The 20,828-nt window shown below is 44.6% G+C and overlaps 1 protein-coding gene across 1 annotated transcript; it reads left to right on the forward strand.

The window, feature by feature from the left end:
- The first annotated feature begins 237 nt into the window (after window positions 1-237).
- LOC139555793 (microtubule-associated protein futsch-like) lies at window positions 238-18,982 on the forward strand. Its single transcript, XM_071369194.1, has 3 exons — window positions 238-795; window positions 8,293-8,476; window positions 9,357-18,982. Exons 1-3 carry the CDS (start codon window positions 238-240, stop codon window positions 18,833-18,835), a joined length of 10,221 nt encoding a protein of 3,406 aa, XP_071225295.1. The 3' UTR covers window positions 18,836-18,982.
- The last annotated feature ends 1,846 nt before the right edge of the window (window positions 18,983-20,828 follow it).

Here is a 20,828-nt window from a genome sequence, read left to right on the forward strand (position 1 = left end):
TGTCATCTGACCTCGTTGACCTTTTTCTCTCTCTTCCTCTCTTCCAGTTTGGGCGAGTGGGAGGAACACAGTTATCCTGTGGACCACCAGCACCTAGACAACCAGTCAGTTTAACCACGACACCCACCTGCCTGCGCTGACCTGACCCCCACCTTTCCTCACTTTTCTCTACACACCTTCATCGAGAAGCGTGGACTAACCAGGAAGTAAGAGCAGTCAGACAGGAAGTAAACAAAGATGTCTTCCCACAAGGGCAGATTCCAGTGCTTCGATGCCATCTTGGATGAGGGCAGCCACCACCACCCCAAACCCTTGCTCCCCTTCGGGCTGCGTTCTGCCCCCGCGCCTCCCCCCAGGAGATCCACCCATGGTGGGGATGCCATTCACCAGGAGACCCTGGAGGACCGGGGGTGCTACCTGTGCGCCCAGGCCACAGAGGCCAGGGAGGAGTCCCAGAGAGAGGCCCAGAGAGAGGCCCAGAGAGAGGCCCAGAGAGAGGCCCAGAGAGAGGCATCAGCCTGGTACCTCCCTCCGGTCCACCCACACTCCCACCGTCACCACCCCCAGCAGTATGTTCGCAGGCGGCCGGCCCGGCCTGAGGAGGTCCCTGCCGAGCCCTCTTGCCACCACCACCTCCACAAGACGGTGGTGCTGGTGAAGAATAGCGACCCCTCTGTTCGGAGGACCATCGTGCTCCATCGCAGGACCCTCCGCAGCCTGAGCCTGTTTCTGGAGGAGCTGTCTGACTTCATGCAGTACCACGTCAGGAAGCTGTACACTCTGGAGGGACGCAAGGTGACACGGTCTACTTCCTCAACGTCACTAGATATTACCGTTGGTGTGCTAGTTTAGGGTAACTTTAAGTTTTCCCCAAAAGTGAAGCGTTGTTTATCGTTAGATATATGAAGCAGATAGTGATGGGTAAAAACAGTTACATATTGGGATATTATTTTTTTAGGATATTGTAATAATATATTTGCGACTGGTCGGCTGTACCTGCTTCAAAACTCTGGTATTTTTCCTTCTGTAGCGTGTTCTAAGTATAATTTTTTTAAATAGTGATCCAATATATTTTTTCAGTATTATATTTCCATGACTGATCAAAACAAATGTCCCTCTGCAGCAGACACATAGTGAGCAATATGTTTGGAACATTGAATCGTAGTATCAAATCGCAATACATGTAGAATCGTGAATATCGCAATACATATCGTATCAGCACCCTTAACTATCATGCTAATATTGTATTGTGAAATCCCTGACAATTCCCGGGCCTAGAAACAGGCCTTTTTTTTCAGTGGAAGTCTAGCCTTAGAATGGGAGAGCAGGGCTAAGGCCCTTTTCTCTGGTGTGCTTGTCGCCATAATATGTATGACTTCTGCGTGAGTCTGCATCCTTCACCACTAAAAGGAGTTTTAGGAAATCAACAGAACTTGTTATGATTGTTTCTAGTCATCACAATTAATGATTTTATTTGGAAAATGTTAGAAGGCAAAAGGACTGTGGAGACATTACTTTTCTTTGGTAGTCTCTAATATTACCTGGAGAAGCCTGGGAGTGTGAGCGTGAAAGAGAGCCCTCTAGTGGTAGGAATTATAATGACCATACAAGCCAAAGCGGAGTCAAGCTGATATTATGATGCTGAGATTCTATTTTTCCATTCGGAACATAACTGTATTGATAACAGCATCAACGTTTTGTTCAGGAAAAGGCTACTTCCTCCTTAAGAGGCAGAGATTTCTCTGGGTTGTTTGGAGCCGGTTCAGGGGTTTCCTGTCTGTCAGTACAGCCTTCTCATGTAGCCCCTCCCCTATCAGCTCTATCCGTGTAGCCCCTCCCCTATCAGCTCTATCCGTGTAGCCCCTCCCCTATCAGCTATATCCTTGTAGCCCCTCCCCTATCAGCTCTATCCGTGTAGCCCCTCCCCTATCAGCTCTATCATTGTAGCCCCTCCCCTATCAGCTCTATCCTTGTAGCCCCTCCCCTATCAGCTCTATCTGTGTAGCCCCTCCCCTATCAGCTATATCATTGTAGCCCCTCCCCTATCAGCTCTATCCTTGTAGCCCCTCCCCTATCAGCTCTATCATTGTAGCCCCTCCCCTATCAGCTCTATCCTTGTAGCCCCTCCCCCTATCAGTCCTATCCTTGTAGCCCCTCCCCTATCAGTTCTATCCTTGTAGCCCCTCCCCTATCAGCTCTATCCTTGTAGCCCCTCCCCTATCAGCTCTATCCGTGTAGCCCCTCCCCTATCAGCTCTATCCTTGTAGCCCCTCCCCTATCAGCTCTATCCGTGTAGCCCCTCCCCTATCAGCTCTATCCTTGTAGCCCCTCCCCTATCAGCTCTATCTTTCTTTCCTCTGTGGTAGCAGCCATATCCCTACTATTAGTCCAGGCCTCCACCCTGTTCCACCCAGGGTAAACATGCTGTAAAGTCCTGGGCAGCTCTCCACTTCTCTCCAATTGAGCCTTTTAGTGGTTCTGACACTGGTCCTGTAACTCTATGAGGATCCATCAGAACCCCTACAGCAGGGGTCATAGATGACAAGGTAACTCCATGAGGATCCATCAGAACCCCTACAGCAGGGGTCATAGATAACAAGGTAACTCCATGAGGATCCATCAGAACCCCTAAAGCAGGGGTCATAGATAACAAGGTAACTCCATGAGGATCCATCAGAACCCCTACAGCAAGGGGTCATAGATAACAAGGTAACTCCATGAGGATCCATCAGAACCCCAAAAGGAGTAGGCAAGAGAATGGTCGTGGACAGGCAAAAGATCATAACCAGAGTCCAGGAGGTACAGAGTGGCAGACTGGCTCGAGGTCAGGGCAGGCAGAATAGTCAGGCAGGCGGGTACAGAGTCTAGAACAGGTAAGGGTCAAAACGGGGAGGACTAGAAAAAGGAGAAAAGGCAAAGCAGGAAAACGGGAAAAAAACGCTGGTTAACTTGGAAACATACAAGACGAAGAGACAGGAAACACGGGGATAAATACACTGGCACAGAGAGACAGGAAACACGAGGATAAATACACTGGCACAGAGAGACAGGAAACATGGGGATAAATACACTGGTACAGCGAGACAGGAAACACGGGGATAAATACACTGGTACAGAGAGACAGGAAACACGGGGATAAATACACTGGTACAGAGAGACAGGAAACACAGGGATAAATACACTGGTACAGGGAGACAGGAAACACAGGGATAAATACACTGGTACAGCGAGACAGGAAACACGGGGATAAATACACTGGTACAGAGAGACAGGAAACACGGGGATAAATACACTGGTACAGAGAGACAGGAAACACAGGGATAAATACACTGGTACAGAGAGACAGGAAACACGGGGATAAATACACTGGTACAGAGAGACAGGAAACACGGGGATAAATACACTGGTACAGAGAGCCAGGAAACACAGGGATAAATACACTGGTACAGAGAGACAGGAAACACAGGGATAAATACACTGGTACAGAGAGACAGGAAACACAGGGATAAATACACTGGTACAGCGAGACAGGAAACACGGGGATAAATACACTGGTACAGAGAGACAGGAAACACGGGGATAAATACACTGGTACAGAGAGACAGGAAACACAGGGATAAATACACTGGTACAGAGAGACAGGAAACACGGGGATAAATACACTGGTACAGAGAGACAGGAAACACAGGGATAAATACACTGGTACAGAGAGACAGGAAACACAGGGATAAATACACTGGTACAGAGAGACAGGAAACACAGGGATAAATACACTGGTACAGAGAGACAGGAAACACAGGGATAAATACACTGGTACAGAGAGACAGGAAACACAGGGATAAATACACTGGTACAGAGAGACAGGAAACAGAGGGATAAATACACTGGTACAGAGAGACAGGAAACACAGGGATAAATACACTGGGGAAAACAAGCAACACCTGGAAGGGGTGGAGACAATCACAAGGACAGGTGAAACAGATCAGGGTGTGACAGTGCAGGACATTTTCCTGCAACAACAGGGTGTTCAAATTAAGATCCTACATATGTAGCAATGCTTGAGAAGGAGGTTATGAGACTTGTTCCTCCCGAAGTCAGATGGAAGTGTAATGGTTGGTAATTATGATGTGCTTTAATTGATAAAGATGTTATTACTATGTTACTAGACCTTGAAAGACTATCATTTTCCCATCTTAGATAACTTATTTAAAAAATAAGGGAAAGTTGTCAAGCAATCGGGATATTCCCTCACACACGGAGTATATTCAGACAATAAGGTGATGTGTCAGCCCTACTAACTATTCATCTTAGTCAAAACGGAGCTATTTTGAAATAAGCAGGTCAGTGTTGAGAATTCACAAGTAGTAGGAGACCGGGAGTAGCTCAGAAATGCATCCTCCACCACAGCAACGATTAATTATCTTCATCTGGGCTACGTGTGACTGCGGATAAAAAAACATTTATCTGGTTCAACTGCCAGGGTGGTTTTATAGTTTGAAAATGCACCGTGAGCCATAAACACAACTTAATGTACAATAGAAAAACGAATCGAATAGATTAAATTCAGAGGAATTATATTTGAAAAGTCTAATTTTTACCATTCACAAGATTTTATGATCAGTCTCAAAGATCACTTGTCTTGTATGAATGGGCTTCCTGGGGGTCTGTAACCCACACTACTGCTCTGTATACAATTCTGTACGATTGGCAAAACATGACATGTTACACATCGGTAAGCTTTTTGGGATAATATTTCATTTTCCAAATAAGTTATTTACACTCTTACCCAAATTCACACATGTTGTGCAAACTAAGGAAGGTGAGTATATAATCACTGAGTAATGTTGGTGCTAGATTTGTACAAAATATGGAACTACTGCTCGCATATTAATATGGAAATTCAACCGGAACCACAGAGTCGGGAGCAGAGTCGGGAGCAGAGTCGGGAGCAGAGTCGGGAGTAGAGTCGGAAGTAGAGTCGGGAGTAGAGTCAGGAATAGAGTCGGAAGTAGAGTCGGGAGTAGATTCAGGAGTCGGGAGTAGAGTCAGGAGTAGAGTTGGGAGTAGAGTCGGGTGTAGATTCAGGAGTCGGGAGTAGAGTCGGGAGTAGATTCAGGAGTCGGGAGTAGAGTCGGGAGTAGAGTCGGGAGTAGAGTCGGGAGTAGAGTCGGGAGTAGAGTCGGGTGTAGATTCAGGAGTCGGGAGTAGAGTCAGGAGTAGAGTCGGGAGTAGATTCAGGAGTCGGGAGTAGAGTCGGGAGTAGCGTGTGTACTTGATCATATAAATTCCTAGGTTGTCATTATGCTGTACTGTAACTTTATAACACCATCCAGTCTCTGTCCGGTGTGGTATCCATTCTCTATCTGGTGTGGTCCCCAGTCTCTGTCCGGTGTGGTCCCCAGTCTCTGTCCGGTGTGGTCCCCAGTCTCTGTCCGGTGTGGTCCCCAGTCTCTGTCCGGTGTGGTCCCCAGTCTCTGTCCGGTGTGGTATCCAGTCTCTGTCCGGTGTGGTCCTCAGTCTCGGTGTTTGGGAATTATTTGATGAGAACTTGAATGAAAATGAAAATCCTGCACACTGTGCTTGCCAGTATCACTTATGTTTAATTATCTCACGTATCTGACTAACAGACTTCATCAGAGCTTCAAGAGCTATTCCACTGTTTGCGTTCCCATGAAATAATGAACAGATATCTTTTCTCTAATTATTGGCTGCAATTTAGGCCTGTTGGAAAAATATTTTTCTAGTTACATTGTATTTGACTACTGTACTTGAAGTTAATAATTGATTGGATTTATAAAATGGTTTTCCAGATGCTCAAAACACTTACATAGGGGGGGAAATGCTCCACCTTAAAGTGTCATGGATAAGAGTCAACATTGAGTTGGTCTGAACTAATTTTATCGTGGACTGAACCAACCTTATTTGCTATTTCAGACTTCCCCTCATTGTAATCAGCTCATGCTAATCATATAAGAATGCTGTTTTAATTATTATCTTAAATGGTACTGTGGGAGGAAATTAAGATTGCAGATGTTTATGTTTCCTGAACTTGTTAACATCTTCATGTTGTTCATGGCTTTAATCCATTATGTCCGGCAGGTAGCCTAGCGGCAGGTAGGTTAGCGGCAGGTAGGTTAGCGGCAGGTAGCCTGGCGGCAGGTAGATTAGCGGCAGGTAGCCTAGCGGCTACGGCGTTTGGCCAGTAACCGAAAGGTTGCTAGATCGAATCCCCGAGCTGACAAGTTAAACAAATCTGTCGTTCTGCCCCTGAATAAGGCAGTTAACTCACTTTTCCTTGGTAGGCCGTCATTGTAAATAAGAATGTGTTGTTAATACCTGACTTGCCAAGTAAAATTTAAAAAATTTAAAAAATGATGGCCTTAGTTCTTAGCCATATCCTGTATCACCTTTACTTAACCATATGGCCAAGGTTCAGCTACTATCCTTTAACGCTTTAGTCTCTGGGTGCACTGATACTGTGATACTGATATACAGTGGGGAGAACAAGTATTTGATACACTGCCGATTTTGCAGATTTTCCTACTTAAAAAGCATGTAGAGGTCTGTAATTTTTATCATAGGTACACTTCAACTGTGAGAGACGGAATCTAAAACAAAAATCCAGAAAATCACATTGTATGATTTTTAAGTAATTAATTTGCATTTTATTGCATGACATAAGTATTTGATACATCAGAAAAGCAGAACTTAATATTTGGTACAGAATCCTTTGTTTGCAATTACAGAGATCATACGTTTCCTGTAGTTCTTGACCAGGTTTGCACACACTGCAGCAGGGATTTTGGCCCACTCCTCCATACAGACCTTCTCCAGATCCTTCAGGTTTCGGGGCTGTCGCTGGGCAATACGGACTTTCAGCTCCCTCCAAAGATTTTCTATTGGGTTTAGGTCTGGAGACTGGCTAGGCCACTCCAGGACCTTGAGATACTTCTTACGGAGCCACTCCTTAGTTGCCCTGGCTGTGTGTTTCGGGTCGTTGTCATGCTGGAAGACCCAGCCACGACCCATCATCAATGCTCTTACTGAGGGAAGGAGGTTGTTGGCTAAGATCTCGCAATACATGGCCCCATCCATCCTCCCCTCAATACGGTGCAGTCGTCCTGTCCCCTTTGCAGAAAAGCATCCCCAAAGAATGATGTTTCCACCTCCATGCTTCACGGTTGGGATGGTGTTCTTGGGGTTGTACTCATCCTTCTTCTTCCTCCAAACACGGCGAGTGGAGTTTAGACCAAAAAGCTCTATTTTTGAATCATCAGACCACATGACCTTCTCCCATTCCTCCTCTGGATCATCCAGATGGTCATTGGCAAACTTCAGACGGGCCTGGACATGCGCCTGCTTGAGCAGGGGGACCTTGTGTGCGCTGCAGGATTTTAATCCATGACGGCGTAGTGTGTTACTAATGGTTTTCTTTGAGACTGTGGTCCCAGCTCTCTTCAGGTCATTGACCAGGTCCTGCCGTGTAGTTCTGGGCTGATCCCTCACCTTCCTCATGATCATTGATGCCCCACGAGGTGAGATCTTGCATGGAGCCCCAGACCGAGGGTGATTGACCATCATCTTGAACTTCTTATATTTTCTTCTATTTTCTAATAATTGCGCCAACAGTTGTTGCCTTCTCACCAAGCTGCTTGCCTATTGTCCTGTAGCCCATCCCAGCCTTGTGCAGGTCTACAATTTTATCCCTGATGTCCTTACACAGCTCTCTGGTCTTGGCCATTGTGGAGAGGTTGGAGTCTGTTTGATTGAGTGTGTGGACAGGTGTCTTTTATACAGGTAACGAGTTCAAACAGGTGCAGTTAATACAGGTAATGAGTGGAGAACAGGAGGGCTTCTTAAAGAAAAACTAACAGGTCTGTGAGAGCTGGAATTCTTACTGGTTGGTAGGTGATCAAATACTTATGTCATGCAATAAAATGCAAATGAATTACTTAAAAATCATACAATGTGATTTTCTGGATTTTTGTTTTAGATTCCGTCTCTCACAGTTGAAGTGTACCTATGATAAAAATTATAGACCTCTACATGCTTTGTAAGTAGGAAAACCTGCAAAATCGGCAGTGTATCAAATACTTGTTCTCCCCACTGTATGTTTATGTAACTATTCATACACGTTTGTCTCATTGAGATCAAAATGTCTTGCTAGAGAAACCTGACAATCTCAATTTAGATCATAGCTGATTTTTTGACTAACTGTCTGTCCTCTATTAGTCTGCGTATCTACCGTAAAACATTTTTTCACCTGGCTCTCTGTGTGTTTCTTTGTTTCAGATCGACAGTGTTCAGAGTCTCCTGCAGTGCCCCAGTGTGTTGATTTGTGTGGGCCGTGAGCCCTCCCACCCCATCCTTCTGGAGAACCTCCGGAAAAACTCAGATGACAAACTTCCACGACTGAGGCCAAAGTCACTGGGACGCTCCAGCATGCCCAGTGAAGGACAGGAGAGTCAGAAAAATGGTATGACTATATAAATCAACCAATCAATCACTCAATCAATCAAATATATTGATATAGAATGCCCTTTTTTATGTCAGCAACTGTCATCAAATGTTTATAAACCAACATATGTCAACAATTTCTCAATATCTTTATATATGTAATTTCAACAAATATACTGCTATTATGTTAAGCAAAGCAATTCCTTTGCCTAATGAGACGTCACTGTGCTGGCAATTAGATACTGTATATACTGATTGTATAAAACATTAAGAACACCTGCTCTTTACATGACACAGACTGACCAGGTGAAACCAGGTGAAAGCTATGATCCCTTATTGATGTCACTTGTTAAATCCACTTCAATCATTGTAGATGAAGGGGAGGAGACAGGTTAATGAAGTATTTTTTAGCCTTGAGACAATTGAGACATGGATTGTCAGAGGGTGAATGAGCAAGACAAAATATTTAAGTGCCTTTGAATGGGGTTATGGTAGTAGGTGCCAGGCGCACTGGTTTGTTTCAAGAACTGCAACGATGCTGGGATTTTCATGCTCAACAGTTTCCCGTGTATCAAGAATGGTCCACCACCCAAAGGACATCCAGCCAACTTGACACAACTGTGGGAAGCATTGGAGTCAACATGGACCAGCATCCCTGTGGAATACTATCGACACCTTGTAGAGTCTATGCCCCGACAAATTGAGGCGGTTCCGAAGGAAAAAGTGCGATGTTTTGGTCTAATGTATAACTCATTATTCATATTCAACGACATATCTGATAATTCTTTTAAGAACTGTCTGAACTTGTTTTACTGGAAAATGTAGACTTCCTCATCGTCAGGCTTCTTGTAAACCAATGACTGATAATTTATGTTCCTTTCTGCTTGTCACTTCTACAGGCGGTTTAGGACTTGAGGCAAAGAAAAGCGTCATCCACTTAAGATCTGAATTCAGCAACCGGTCAGCCAGGAATTCCATATCATCGGACAAATCACTCCCACCAATCAACTCCACATCCCCAGCCCACGTAGGCCCATGCCCTCATTCAAGTGAAGGCTTGCTGGAAGACGACATCGAGAAAAGGGTACTAGTCAACAAAGACGGCAGCTTGTCAATGGAAATGAAAGTGCGTTTCCGACTACTGAATGACGAGACGCTGCATTGGTCCACACAAGTAAAGAAGTCGGTAGGAACGAACAATGAATACCTCCAAGGATACCATGATAACTGCTCTCTACAGCAGAGTAGTGTGGAAAGCTGTTCCGAGTCACCAGGCGAGGCTGACGATGCCTACATCACCAAGCTGCACCAGAAGCATCTGGACATCCCTCACTGTCAGAACTGCTGCGGCCACTGCCAGGACTATGAGATCAGGAAGACCCATATTTCGGGGGGGCAGAGGACTGTCCGCCACGTCACCTCCTCCAGCTCCAGTGCCTCCTCACACACCGTTGTACGTAAAGAAGGATCAGTGGAGACCATGTCCAGTGAGGAGATCACCGAGCACGTGGTGGAGAAGACTGCTTGCTTTCAGCAGACTGTGGAGGAAGGGGGCGACTCCATGGTGGAGTACTCCACCATCAGCCGCGGCTGCAGCAGGAGTGAAGTGCACTCGACAACAACGTCCGCCAAGAGTAGGTCTAGAGTTTCCACTGAGGACAAGAGCAAGAGCCTTGGCAATAGTGAATGGATTGACATTACAACCCAGGCATCGGATAACAATGAGCCTACAGCTGATAGTTTATCCTCCGCTCCCTCCAAGGAGTCTCAGAGCGAGGTCAGCGTCAAGATCACTGATGCAGAGGAAGAGGATCGGCCTGTGTCTGCTGTTAGTCTTTCCTCTCAGATCCTGGCGTCGCTCAGTGACGACCACGACGATGAGGACGACAATCTTCCACCAAGTGTTTCGAGAGCGTGTGCATGTTCTCAGAATAGTAATGCAGAAGAGGAGGAACCCACTATAATTGCTGTTTTGAACTCACCTATAGCGACACCTATGCAACATTTAACTCCCAGGCCTCCGAGTAGCAAGGCATCTTCTGTGCGCTCTACCAAGTCCAAGAAATCCACCAAAGTTGTGTCTCTGGCACCATCAAATGGACAAGATGACCAAGAATCAAAGATGTGTGAATTTGAAGGATCTGATGAAGCACTAGAAGCAATGGAAGCTGATGATGAAAATGCTGAAACAGCAGTAGAAGAAGAGAGTCAAGAAGCGAACCCTTCAGAGGACACTGAAAACAAAGACCCAGAAACAAAGGAGAGAGCAAACTCTGCCAAATCAAATGTCTCTACCAGATGTAGGAAGTCCAAAGTTGGGGAGAAAGGAGTTCATTCAGGAGAGCGATCATCAAGTGCCATGTCAGTCATATCAAATGCCTCAGCAAAGTCAAGGAAGTCCAATGTTTCAGCTGTAGACGACGTAGAAGTACAGGAACATCAAACAGACAAAAGATCCTCAAGTGCCATGTCAGTTCAATCAAATGTCTCAACAAGATCTCAGTCCAAAATGTCTAAAGTGGCAGTTAAAGAAAACGTTACACCGGAAGATGATGAAAAAACAGCATCAACTGCTTTGTCAGTTAAATCTAACGCCTCAAGAAAGTCCAAAGTTTCTCATGTTCCCGCTGAAGAAACAGCAGAAGAGGAATTGGAAAAAACTGAAGAGAGAGCACCTAGTGCGATGTCTTCTATGTCTAATGTTTCTGCAACATCAAAGTCCAAGGTTTCTGAACTTTGTGTCAAAGAAACGGAGAGACCATCCAGCGTTATGTCTGCTAAGTACAATATGTCAGCAAGACATAAGAAATATGACTTTTCTGATGATGCCGCTGCAGAAGACGATCAAACTCTTGCAGCTGAGGAAAACGGAGAAGAGGATTTGGAAAAGTCTGAAGAGAGAGCACCTAGTGCTATGTCAGAAAATTCTAATGTTTCTGCAAAATCAAAGAAAACTAAGGTTTCTCAACTTTGTGTTGAAGATGACAGATCATCCAGCACCATGTCTTCTAAGTACAACCGGTCAGCAAGATACAAGAAATGTTACGTTCCTTATGATCCCGCTGGAGAAGAGGATGAACCTGAGGAGAGAGCATCTAGCGCCATGTCTGCTAAGTACAACCGGTCAGGAAGATATGAGAAATACTATGTTTCTAAAGAAAAAGAGGATCAAACTGAAGAGAGACCATCTAGTGGTATGTCTGCTACGTCCACTGGTTCTGAAGCACCCGCTGAGGAAAATGCAGAAGCAGAGGAAGAAACAGCTGGAGAAGTTCCAGCTGGAGAGAAAGCAGAAGAGGTAGAAGAAACTGAGGGCGTTGCCGCTGAACAAACTGATGAATCTGAGCCCGAAACGGAAGCTAAGTCAACTAAGTCCAATGTCTCTACCAGATCAAAGAAGACCAAGGTTTCTCAATTTTGTGTTGACGAAACTGAGAGATCTTCCAGCGCTATGTCTTGTAAGTACAACCGATCATCAAGATTCAATAAATACTTTGTTTCTGATGAAACTGAAAAGAGATCAGCTATGCCTAATACGTCCAATATTTCTGATAATCCTTCTGAAGACAACGCAGAAGATGAATTTGAGGAAACTGAGGAGAGAGCACCCAGTGCTATATCTGTTAAGTCTAATGTCTCAGCAAGATCGAAGAAATCTAAAGCTGCTGAGGAAGACACCGAAGAGGGAGCTGAAGAAAGTGCAGAAACTGAGGTTGCGCAAGAAACAGACAACAGAGCTCCTAGGTCTTTTAAGTCCAATGTTTCTGCAAGATCAGCGATGTCGAAATCTTCTGAAGATCCTCCCGAGGAAAACGAAGACAAGGAATTGGAAGAAATTAAAGAGAGACGACCTAGTGCTACGTCTTCTAAGTCAGCTAAGTCGAATGTTTCTGCGATATCAAAGAAATCCAATGTGTCTGTCAGATCCAAGAAATCCAAAGCTTCTGAAGTTCTGGCTGAAGCAGAAGCGGGTGAAAAGGAGGAGAGAGCACCTAGCACTATATCTACTAAGTCAGTTAAGTCCAATGTTTCTGCAAAATCAAATAAGTCAAAGGTTTCTCAACTTTGTCCTGAAGAGGAAACTGAAGAGCGAGCACCCAGCGCGTTGTCTGGTAGGTCTGCTGTTTCGGCAAGATGCAAGAAATTGAAAGCAAGGTCACCTTGTGCTATGTCTGCTAAGTCTGAAGTTGCAGCTGAAGAAACTGCTGAACCTAAGTATGAAACAGAGGATCGAGGTCCCAGTGCAATGTCAGCCAAGTCAGCTAAGTCTAATGTTTCAGCAAGACCAAACAAATCCAAAGCTTCTGAAATTCCTGCTGAAGAAGAGGATCAAATTAAAGAGAGAGCGCCCAGCAGTATGTCTGCTAAATCTAATGTTTCTACAAGACATGTGAAGCCTAAAGCTTCAGAAGTTCTTCCTGTGGAAAACGGAGATGAAGAATTGGAAAACATTGAAGAGAGAGCACTCAGTGCCGTGTCTGGCAAATCAGCTAAGTCTAATGTTTCCGCAAGATCAAAGAGGTCCAAGGTTTCTGAACTTTGTGTCAAAGAAACGGAGAGACCATCCAGCGCTATGTCTGCTAAGTACAATATGTCAGCGAGACACAAGAAATACGACATTTCTGATGATCCCGCTGCAGAACAGGATCAAACTGAGGAGAGAGCAGCTAGTGCCATGTCAGCCAAGTCAAATGCTTTAGCAAGATCAACAAAATCTAAAACTTCTGAAGTTCCAGCTGAAGAAACTGCTGAACTTGAAGACCGAACAGAATATGCTACTGCCAAAGTGAATGCACGAGAGGATGTAGAGGACTCTGAAGAGAGAGCAGCTAGTGCTACGTCAGCTAAATCAAATGTCTCAGCAAGATCTAAAAAGTCTAAAGTTTCAGTTATTGAACCCGGCCATAAAACAGAGGAACGAGCACTCGGCGCTGTATCGGCTAAGTCACACGTATCTGCAAGATCAAGGAAGTCCAACGTTTTTGAAGTAAATCCTATAGAAAAAGCTGAAGAGCAAGTTGAGGAACATGTGGTGAATGCACCAAGTGCTGTATCTGCTAAGTCTGCAAAGTCAGCTAGGACCAATGCATCAGACAAATCTGAATGCATGTACTGTAGCTCCAAACCGAAAGATAGTACAACTGCTGAAGTGGCTGAGAGACCTAAAAGCAACATGTCCAACGTGTCTTCCCATCTACAAGTCAAAGGACAAAAGGACAAAAACAATACGGAGGACGCCAAAAGTGACAAAGGGAGTGAAATTTCAAGAAAGACAAACAGGTCAAATAAGACTGCCACTAGAGATCATGTGGACACTCCCAGACCTAACTCTGTTGCGTCAGAGAGTTGTCTCACTCCTACCCCACCAGACTGCCCACCAACCCCCAGAAAAATCAAACGACCTGTTATTTTACTTGGTGGCTCAAGTGACAGTAATAAGTCACATGCAGCAGATCCAGTGGAAGAGAACTCTAAAATCTCATGCAATGGCCCCTTGGAAGTGACAGACAGGAATGTCAGTGACAACAAAAGTGACAAGAGTGGCAAGTGTAAACAGAGGAAAGGGGTTTCCTTACTCAGTTTCTGCCAACAGCCGCCGGAAGGAGAAGTCTCTGAGCTGGTTCCCTCCAGTCTACCTAACGCCTCTCCAACAGAGGTTGTGAATGAGTGGCTTAAGAAAATACCGTCCGACAGTGTGATGTATGAAATTGGGGATGAATTTAGTGACAGAGGCCATTCACCGGAAGAACTACCGCAAAAGGAAAAACCAAAAGAGGACATTGCTGAGTGTGAAACTCAAAATGAAAAAAAGGAAAAGCTCAAAGAGACAGTGGCCAACCATGTGGTTGACAGTGAGGAGCCAGCGGAGACCCCACCAGAGAGCCCACCAGAAGACACTCGCCCCTGCACCGCTCCACAGGAAGAGGTATCAAAGAGCTTTCACTCCTCAGTTCAGGTGATGAAAGTCCTGTTGAATCCCACGCTTGACCGGTGTAACAGCCTACCTGAAGTTTCTCCAGTGTACGGACGTAAACTGAGCACCTCAGCCAGAGGTCTCCTGGATTGCCTCGCAAAGCTGCAGTTGATAGACTTTGATCCCAACGACGATGCAAACGCCAAGGACACAAGGTACAGAGAGCTAATGAACATCCTCCAGTCCCTCTGGTTGTGTGACCCAGCAGAAGGTGGAATGCAACAGCAGAATGGCTGTGATCAACACTCTGTGGACGGTGATGGGAAAGCAAGGTCCTCCTCTGGGGTGGACGTCAGCAGTGGCTCAACAGGCTCAGGCAGTGTGGCTCAGGCAAGGAACGCAGAGGGGGAAGCGTTGGTGAAGGTACAAGAAGTTGATGAAATGGCACAGAAAGATGAAAGCCCAGAGTCCTCAGCACCAATGCCTGATACAGCCACTCCGGACATAGCCAGTCGGGTCCAGTGGACCCCCGAAGAAGGAGGAGAAGGACCAATAGCAGTGGAGGAAGAGAAACAAAAAGATGAAGACGTTCCGGAGTCTGATGACACCATTATAAATGAAAGTCTGAGAGAATTACCAGAAACACCCCCGTCTTCCAATAAGAGCTCAGACCCTCGAGAGGACACAAGCTCTGGTTCTCCTCCATCTGTCCAAAGGGCACAACTAGCCAAAAAGGTTTCCCTGGATCCTGATCCTGTCTGGGTCTTGAAGTTACTGAACAAACTAGAGAAGCAGTTCATGACACATTATATGGATGCCATGGCTGAGTTCAAGGTTCGCTGGAACTTGGACAACAACGAACAGCTCAATGCCATGATAGCTGAACTGAAAGATGATGTGAGGGGGAGAATACAACTAAGCATCGACAGGGAACTGAGGAAGATCCACGGTCGAGCTGGAAGACCAAGACCACCCAAAGAAGCCTTGTCACGAGAATCAAATGCACAAACAGAGACAAGGCGAAGAAGACTGAAAGTCGTGCGTGACCGGTCCATTGATAACCGGGAGGATAAAAGTGACGATGCAACCTGCACTTCCTTCAGTGACCAACGGAGTGATGATGAATATTGCCCTTGTGAAGCATGTTTACAAAAGAAAATGGAATTGGGGCCACTGCTTCCTGCAGAAGTCCTGCATACTGCACCAGTCATCATGGCGTTTGATCTAAAGTCAATTCTTCAGTTGAAAAAGGAACTTACTCCAAAGACACAAGAAGCTGATGTTACAGATGACACCGAAACGGTGGTAGTGAAAGCTGGCATTACACATGCTTTTGATTTAAAGTCAATTCTCCAGTTGAAAAAGGACAGTCCACCACAGATACAAGAAGAAGTCAATGTTGCAGATGAGACTGAAGGTTTGGATGAAGCCAAAGCAGCGGAAACTCTTGTTGAAAATGTTATCAATGAGGCTAAGAAGGAGATGGAGGAATCACAACAAAAAGATGCTGAAATGGGTGACAAAGCTGAGACAGTAGAAGCTGATGTAGAAGCGACAGCTGAAGGTGAAGCAATAGAAGAGGGCGAAGCTGAAACAGATACTGCTGAAGATGAAGCAGATGAAGAAGAAACTGTTGAAGCTGAGACAGCAGCTGATGAAGCAGAGGGAAAGGAGGTGGATGCTGAATCAGAGAATGCTGAAGCTGAGATAGATGAAGATGAAGCAGGAGAGAGTGGTGATGAGAGTGGTAAAGCAGAGACAGCAGTGTATTATGACGCCGGGGAAGAGGAGGAAGTTGAAGCAGAGACAGGTGAAGATGAAGCATTAGAAGAAGAAACTTCTGAAGCAGAAACAGCAGCTAATAATGAAGCAGCAGGAGAAGAGGAGGAAGCTGAAGCAAAAACAACAGAAGCTGAGACAGCAGAAGATGAAGCAGGAGAAGAAGAAACTGCTGAAGCAGAGACAGCAGCTGATGACGAAACAGTAGGAGAAGAAGAGGCATCTGAAGAAGACACTGCAGGAGAGGAAGAAGTTGAAGCAGAGACAGGAAAAGATGAAGATGGAGAAAAAGAAACTGATAAAGTGGAGACTGTTATAGCAGCAGGATCAACACCAGGAGAAGAGGAGAGCACTGAAGCAGCTGATAATGAAATGTCAGGAAAGGAGGAATCTGAAGCTGAAACTGCAGAGGCAGAGACAGCTGATGTAACTGCAGAAGAAGATGAGACTGCGGAGGTAGAGGCAGCTGAAGAGGAGACTGCAGGAGACGAGGAGAGTGCTGAGGCAGAGACAGCGGGAGATGAAGCAGGAGAGGAGGAGACTGTTGAGGCAGAGACAGATGATGGAACAGCAGGAGAAGAGACTGCTGAAGTAGAAGCAGCTGAAGAGGAGACTGCAGGAGACGAGGAGAGTGCTGAGGCAGAGACAGCTGACGAGGAAACTGCAGAAGCTGAAACTGTTGAAAATGAAACAGTTGAAGGGGAGGAGGATGCTGAATTTGAGGCAGCAGAAGAGGAAGCTGCCAGAGATGAAGAGACAGTGGAGGCAGAGGCAGAAACCAATGATGATGCAGCAGGGGAAGAAGACGCCGACAATAAAACTGCAGGGGAAGAGGAGATTGCTAAAGCTGAGACTGCAGACGATGAGACACCTGGAGAAGATGAAACCACAGGGCATGAGTCCTCAGAAAATGAAACAACTGGCGATGAGTCGGCCGAAATTGAAACAACTGGAGACGAGTCGGCACCAGCTGAAACTGCAGGAGAAGGGACAGCTGACGATGAAACAGTAGGAGAGGAGGAGGGTGCTGAAGCTGAAACAGCTGAGGGAGAAGAGCAGACAGCCGGAGATGAAACTGGAGGAGATGAGAATGAAAATGCAGGAGAAGAATCGGCAGAAGCTGAGGCAGTAGAAGACAACGCAGCAAGGGAAAGAGCTGAAGGTGAAGCTGAGGAGAATGTAGAAAAGGGGGAGGATGAAACAGCAGAGGAAAAAGAGCCTGTATTTGAGTCAAACATTGAGGAGACGGATTGTCATGATGACGTATCGGAGATAAAAGCAGACGACGAGGCAGAGGAGGGAGAAACAACAGACCAGGATATGGTCCCGGAGGAGACAGGAACAGAACAAGAAGATGATGCAAATGCTGGAGACAATGCAGGAAACGAGGCAGAAGAAGCAAATACAATCAAATTAAACGCAGACAGCGAGGACTTTGAAAATGGAAGCCAAGACCAAACCAATGAAGAGGATTGCTGCGGAAACTTTGGGTACTCAGCCGACGGAGAAGATGAAGCTGAGGATGAGTCTGATTTGGAAATATCGACAGATGAGGGAGAACAATCAGAGGTGCCAGCTATCAGGGAGGGCAACGTGAAGGAAACTGTTGAGGAAACTCCAATGACCTCATTCGATGCCTTGGCCAGAGCAGAGTACTCTGAAGACAGTGCTTACGCCGATGTTGAGGATTCAGAGACTGAAGGTAACAACGAGGAGTCAGAGGCACAAGAGCACAAACCAGAAGAGGAGGAGGGTGATACCTCAGCAGAGGCTGAGCTTCAGGTTGAAGAAACTCCAGTTGAGGAGCTGCAGGAGGAGGAAGAAGAGGAGGAGACTCCAGTTGAAGAGCTGCAGAAGGAGGAGAAGGAGGAGGAGACTCCAGTTGAAGAGACTCCTGTTGAGGAGCTGCAGAAGGAGGAGAAGGAGGAGGAGACTCCAGTTGAAGAGACTCCTGTTGAGGAGTTGCAGGAGGAAGCGGAGGAGGAAGCTGAGGAGATGGAAGAAGTTGAGGAGACTCCTATTGAGGAGCTGAAGGAAGAAGCTGAGGAGGAGCAGGCTGGAATGGAGGAGGAGGCTGAGAAGGATGCAGCTGAAGATGGTGCTGCTGAGGAGGAGCAGGAAGAAGTTGAGGAGCAGCAGGCAGCAGCTGAGGAGGAAGCTGAGGAGGAAACTGCTGAAAATGAGGCTTCTGATGAGGAAGAACAGGAGGAAGGGGTGCAGGAGCCGGAAGCTGAAGAGATTGAGGAAGCTGAGGATGATACTGCTGAATACAGCGATGCTGTTGAGGAAGATCCAGCTGATGAGGGGGATGACGTCACAAGCCAAGGACAGTCTGAAGACGACAGTGATAGTGATGGACCTTCTGGGACATCTAGAAAAAGTGGTCAGCCCACCGAGTCTTCCATGGAATCACAACCAGGCTCACTGGACAACGTCCTGAATGAAGAGGCAGAGACAGAATCCAACAGCGAGAAGAGTTCACAGACAGGTTCAGGGGAAGGGTCGAGCCACCACCTCTCTGTGAAGAGCAACCAGATGTACCCTACAGACACAGAGGACGAAAGCAGGGTGTCAGAATGCACAGAGGCAGTCAGCGAGGTCCTCGAGCGACAAGTCATTTCCCCAAAGAAGAAGACTCCGAAGAAGTCTCCGACAAGATCTGTAAAGTCAAACAAGGCCAAGTAAAGTGACATTGATTAAATACGATATTGATTTCTAAAACTTCACTATTACAACTACTGCTGTTTAATAATAACTTAATCAAATAAAGATCAAAGCACTTTATTTCAATACTACTCGTCACATAACACAGGACAGTTAAAAAAAGGGAATGTTTTAAAACTTGAAATATGCACACTGAAATTAGTGGTATTCTCTTCTATATTCACAAAACAGAAAATATATTTTCCTGGAAGATTATTGATATTTATTTTTTTACAAACAATGTTTTAGAGTTGTAGATGATTATTATATTATTATTTGGTATTAGTGCAATAAATCATATACAACTGTAATGAATAGAATAAATTATTATTCAAATAAATGTTTAAACTCAGTTAGAAACCCTAAAGAGTTTTGCAAGTAATGATATAATTATAATTATAATAATTATTCAAATAATTATTCAAATATACCAGCCCTAAAGAGTTTTGCAAGTAATGAACTACAAATGAAGCAATAGTTATATACAATATGCAATGTATATGTGAAACTTGAATGTAAAAAGAACAATAAATATATTTTGTTGATATTTTAGGATAATATATATATAATTACATTTTTTGGCAACATTCTTTGTTGCCTGTCTAAGAACAAATCTCAGGTAGTTGGAAACTATACATTCCAAATGTACGTATGTATGAAAGAGATCACATACACTACCAGTCTACAGTTTGGACACACCTACTCATTCAAGGGTTTTTCTTTATTTTTACTATTTTCTACATTGTAGAATAATAGTGAAGACATCAACACTATGAAATAACACATATTACGGAATCATGTAGTAACCCATTTTTTTTTAACAGTTCAAAATATATTTTAGTTTTTAGATTCTTCAAAGTCGCCACCCAAAGCTGTCATCCAAGCAAAGGGTGGCTACTATGAAAAATCTCAAATATAAAATGTATTTTGATTTGTTTAACACTTCTTTGGTTACTACGTGGTTACATGTGTGTTATTTCATAGTTTTGAAGTCTTTACTGTTACTCTACAATGTAGAAAATAGTAAAAAAAGAACTTGAATGAGTAAGTGTGTCCAAACTTTTGACTGGTACTGCATGTGTATTTGACTATATGTAATTATAATCTAATTTAATACCGTTTCTTTAAATTAGGTTACTGTCGCTTCAAATGTATCAAATTAACATAATATGAGATCATATATATTTTTCTAGATGAAATTGCACTTATTTTGACAGCCACATTAATAATAGCCTCGACTATGTGACAATATATACTAAACACTCTGGTATAGAAACGTGTAGTTGATCCCTAGATTTGTTTTATTTTATTTTTATTAAATTAAATGAATTTAAAGATGGCATCCGCAGTACGGGGAAACAGCACCACTGGCCGACACACCATCATTGTTTTAGCTTTGTTGCCAAGTTGAGGAGCAAGGTACACATTTGATTTTTGTGTATAATATTGTGCTCTTCAATGACGTCCTGGGGGGGGAAAACGGTGTTCGTTGTTTGCAGTAACTTCTTTGCTGTTGTAATATCCAAAACGGACGTGGCAGCTTCACCACTAAGGATTCCATCTTTAAGTCCCCTTTTTTTTGTTGCATACAATCTCCCTTCCAGGATGTTGACCCAGGTGAAACATCTAGCTAACTAGTTCAAAAAAAAATAACTTTATTAAATCTCTGACAACTCTATGGTTTTCAAAGAAGCTTTTTACAACTTTAGGTGTAAACCATTGAATACACACATTGGACGACTTCTACAAACGGAAAATATATGCCTTAGATGCTTCTTGATTAACATCAGTGAATGCTTTTTATACCACCATTTTCCATTTACCTCACACTGTACAAGACTGAACACCACCGTCAATTACAAATTAAGAAAAATCTATAGAAGCAACGACACCCTGAATCGATGATTCTCCCAATGCAGAGAAAACTAAAGGCACTCCACCTACAGGATATAAGAAACCAAGTAGATATATGTGT

This window comes from Salvelinus alpinus, chromosome 27, assembly GCF_045679555.1.
Source record: "Salvelinus alpinus chromosome 27, SLU_Salpinus.1, whole genome shotgun sequence".
NCBI classification, from domain to species: domain Eukaryota; kingdom Metazoa; phylum Chordata; class Actinopteri; order Salmoniformes; family Salmonidae; genus Salvelinus; species Salvelinus alpinus.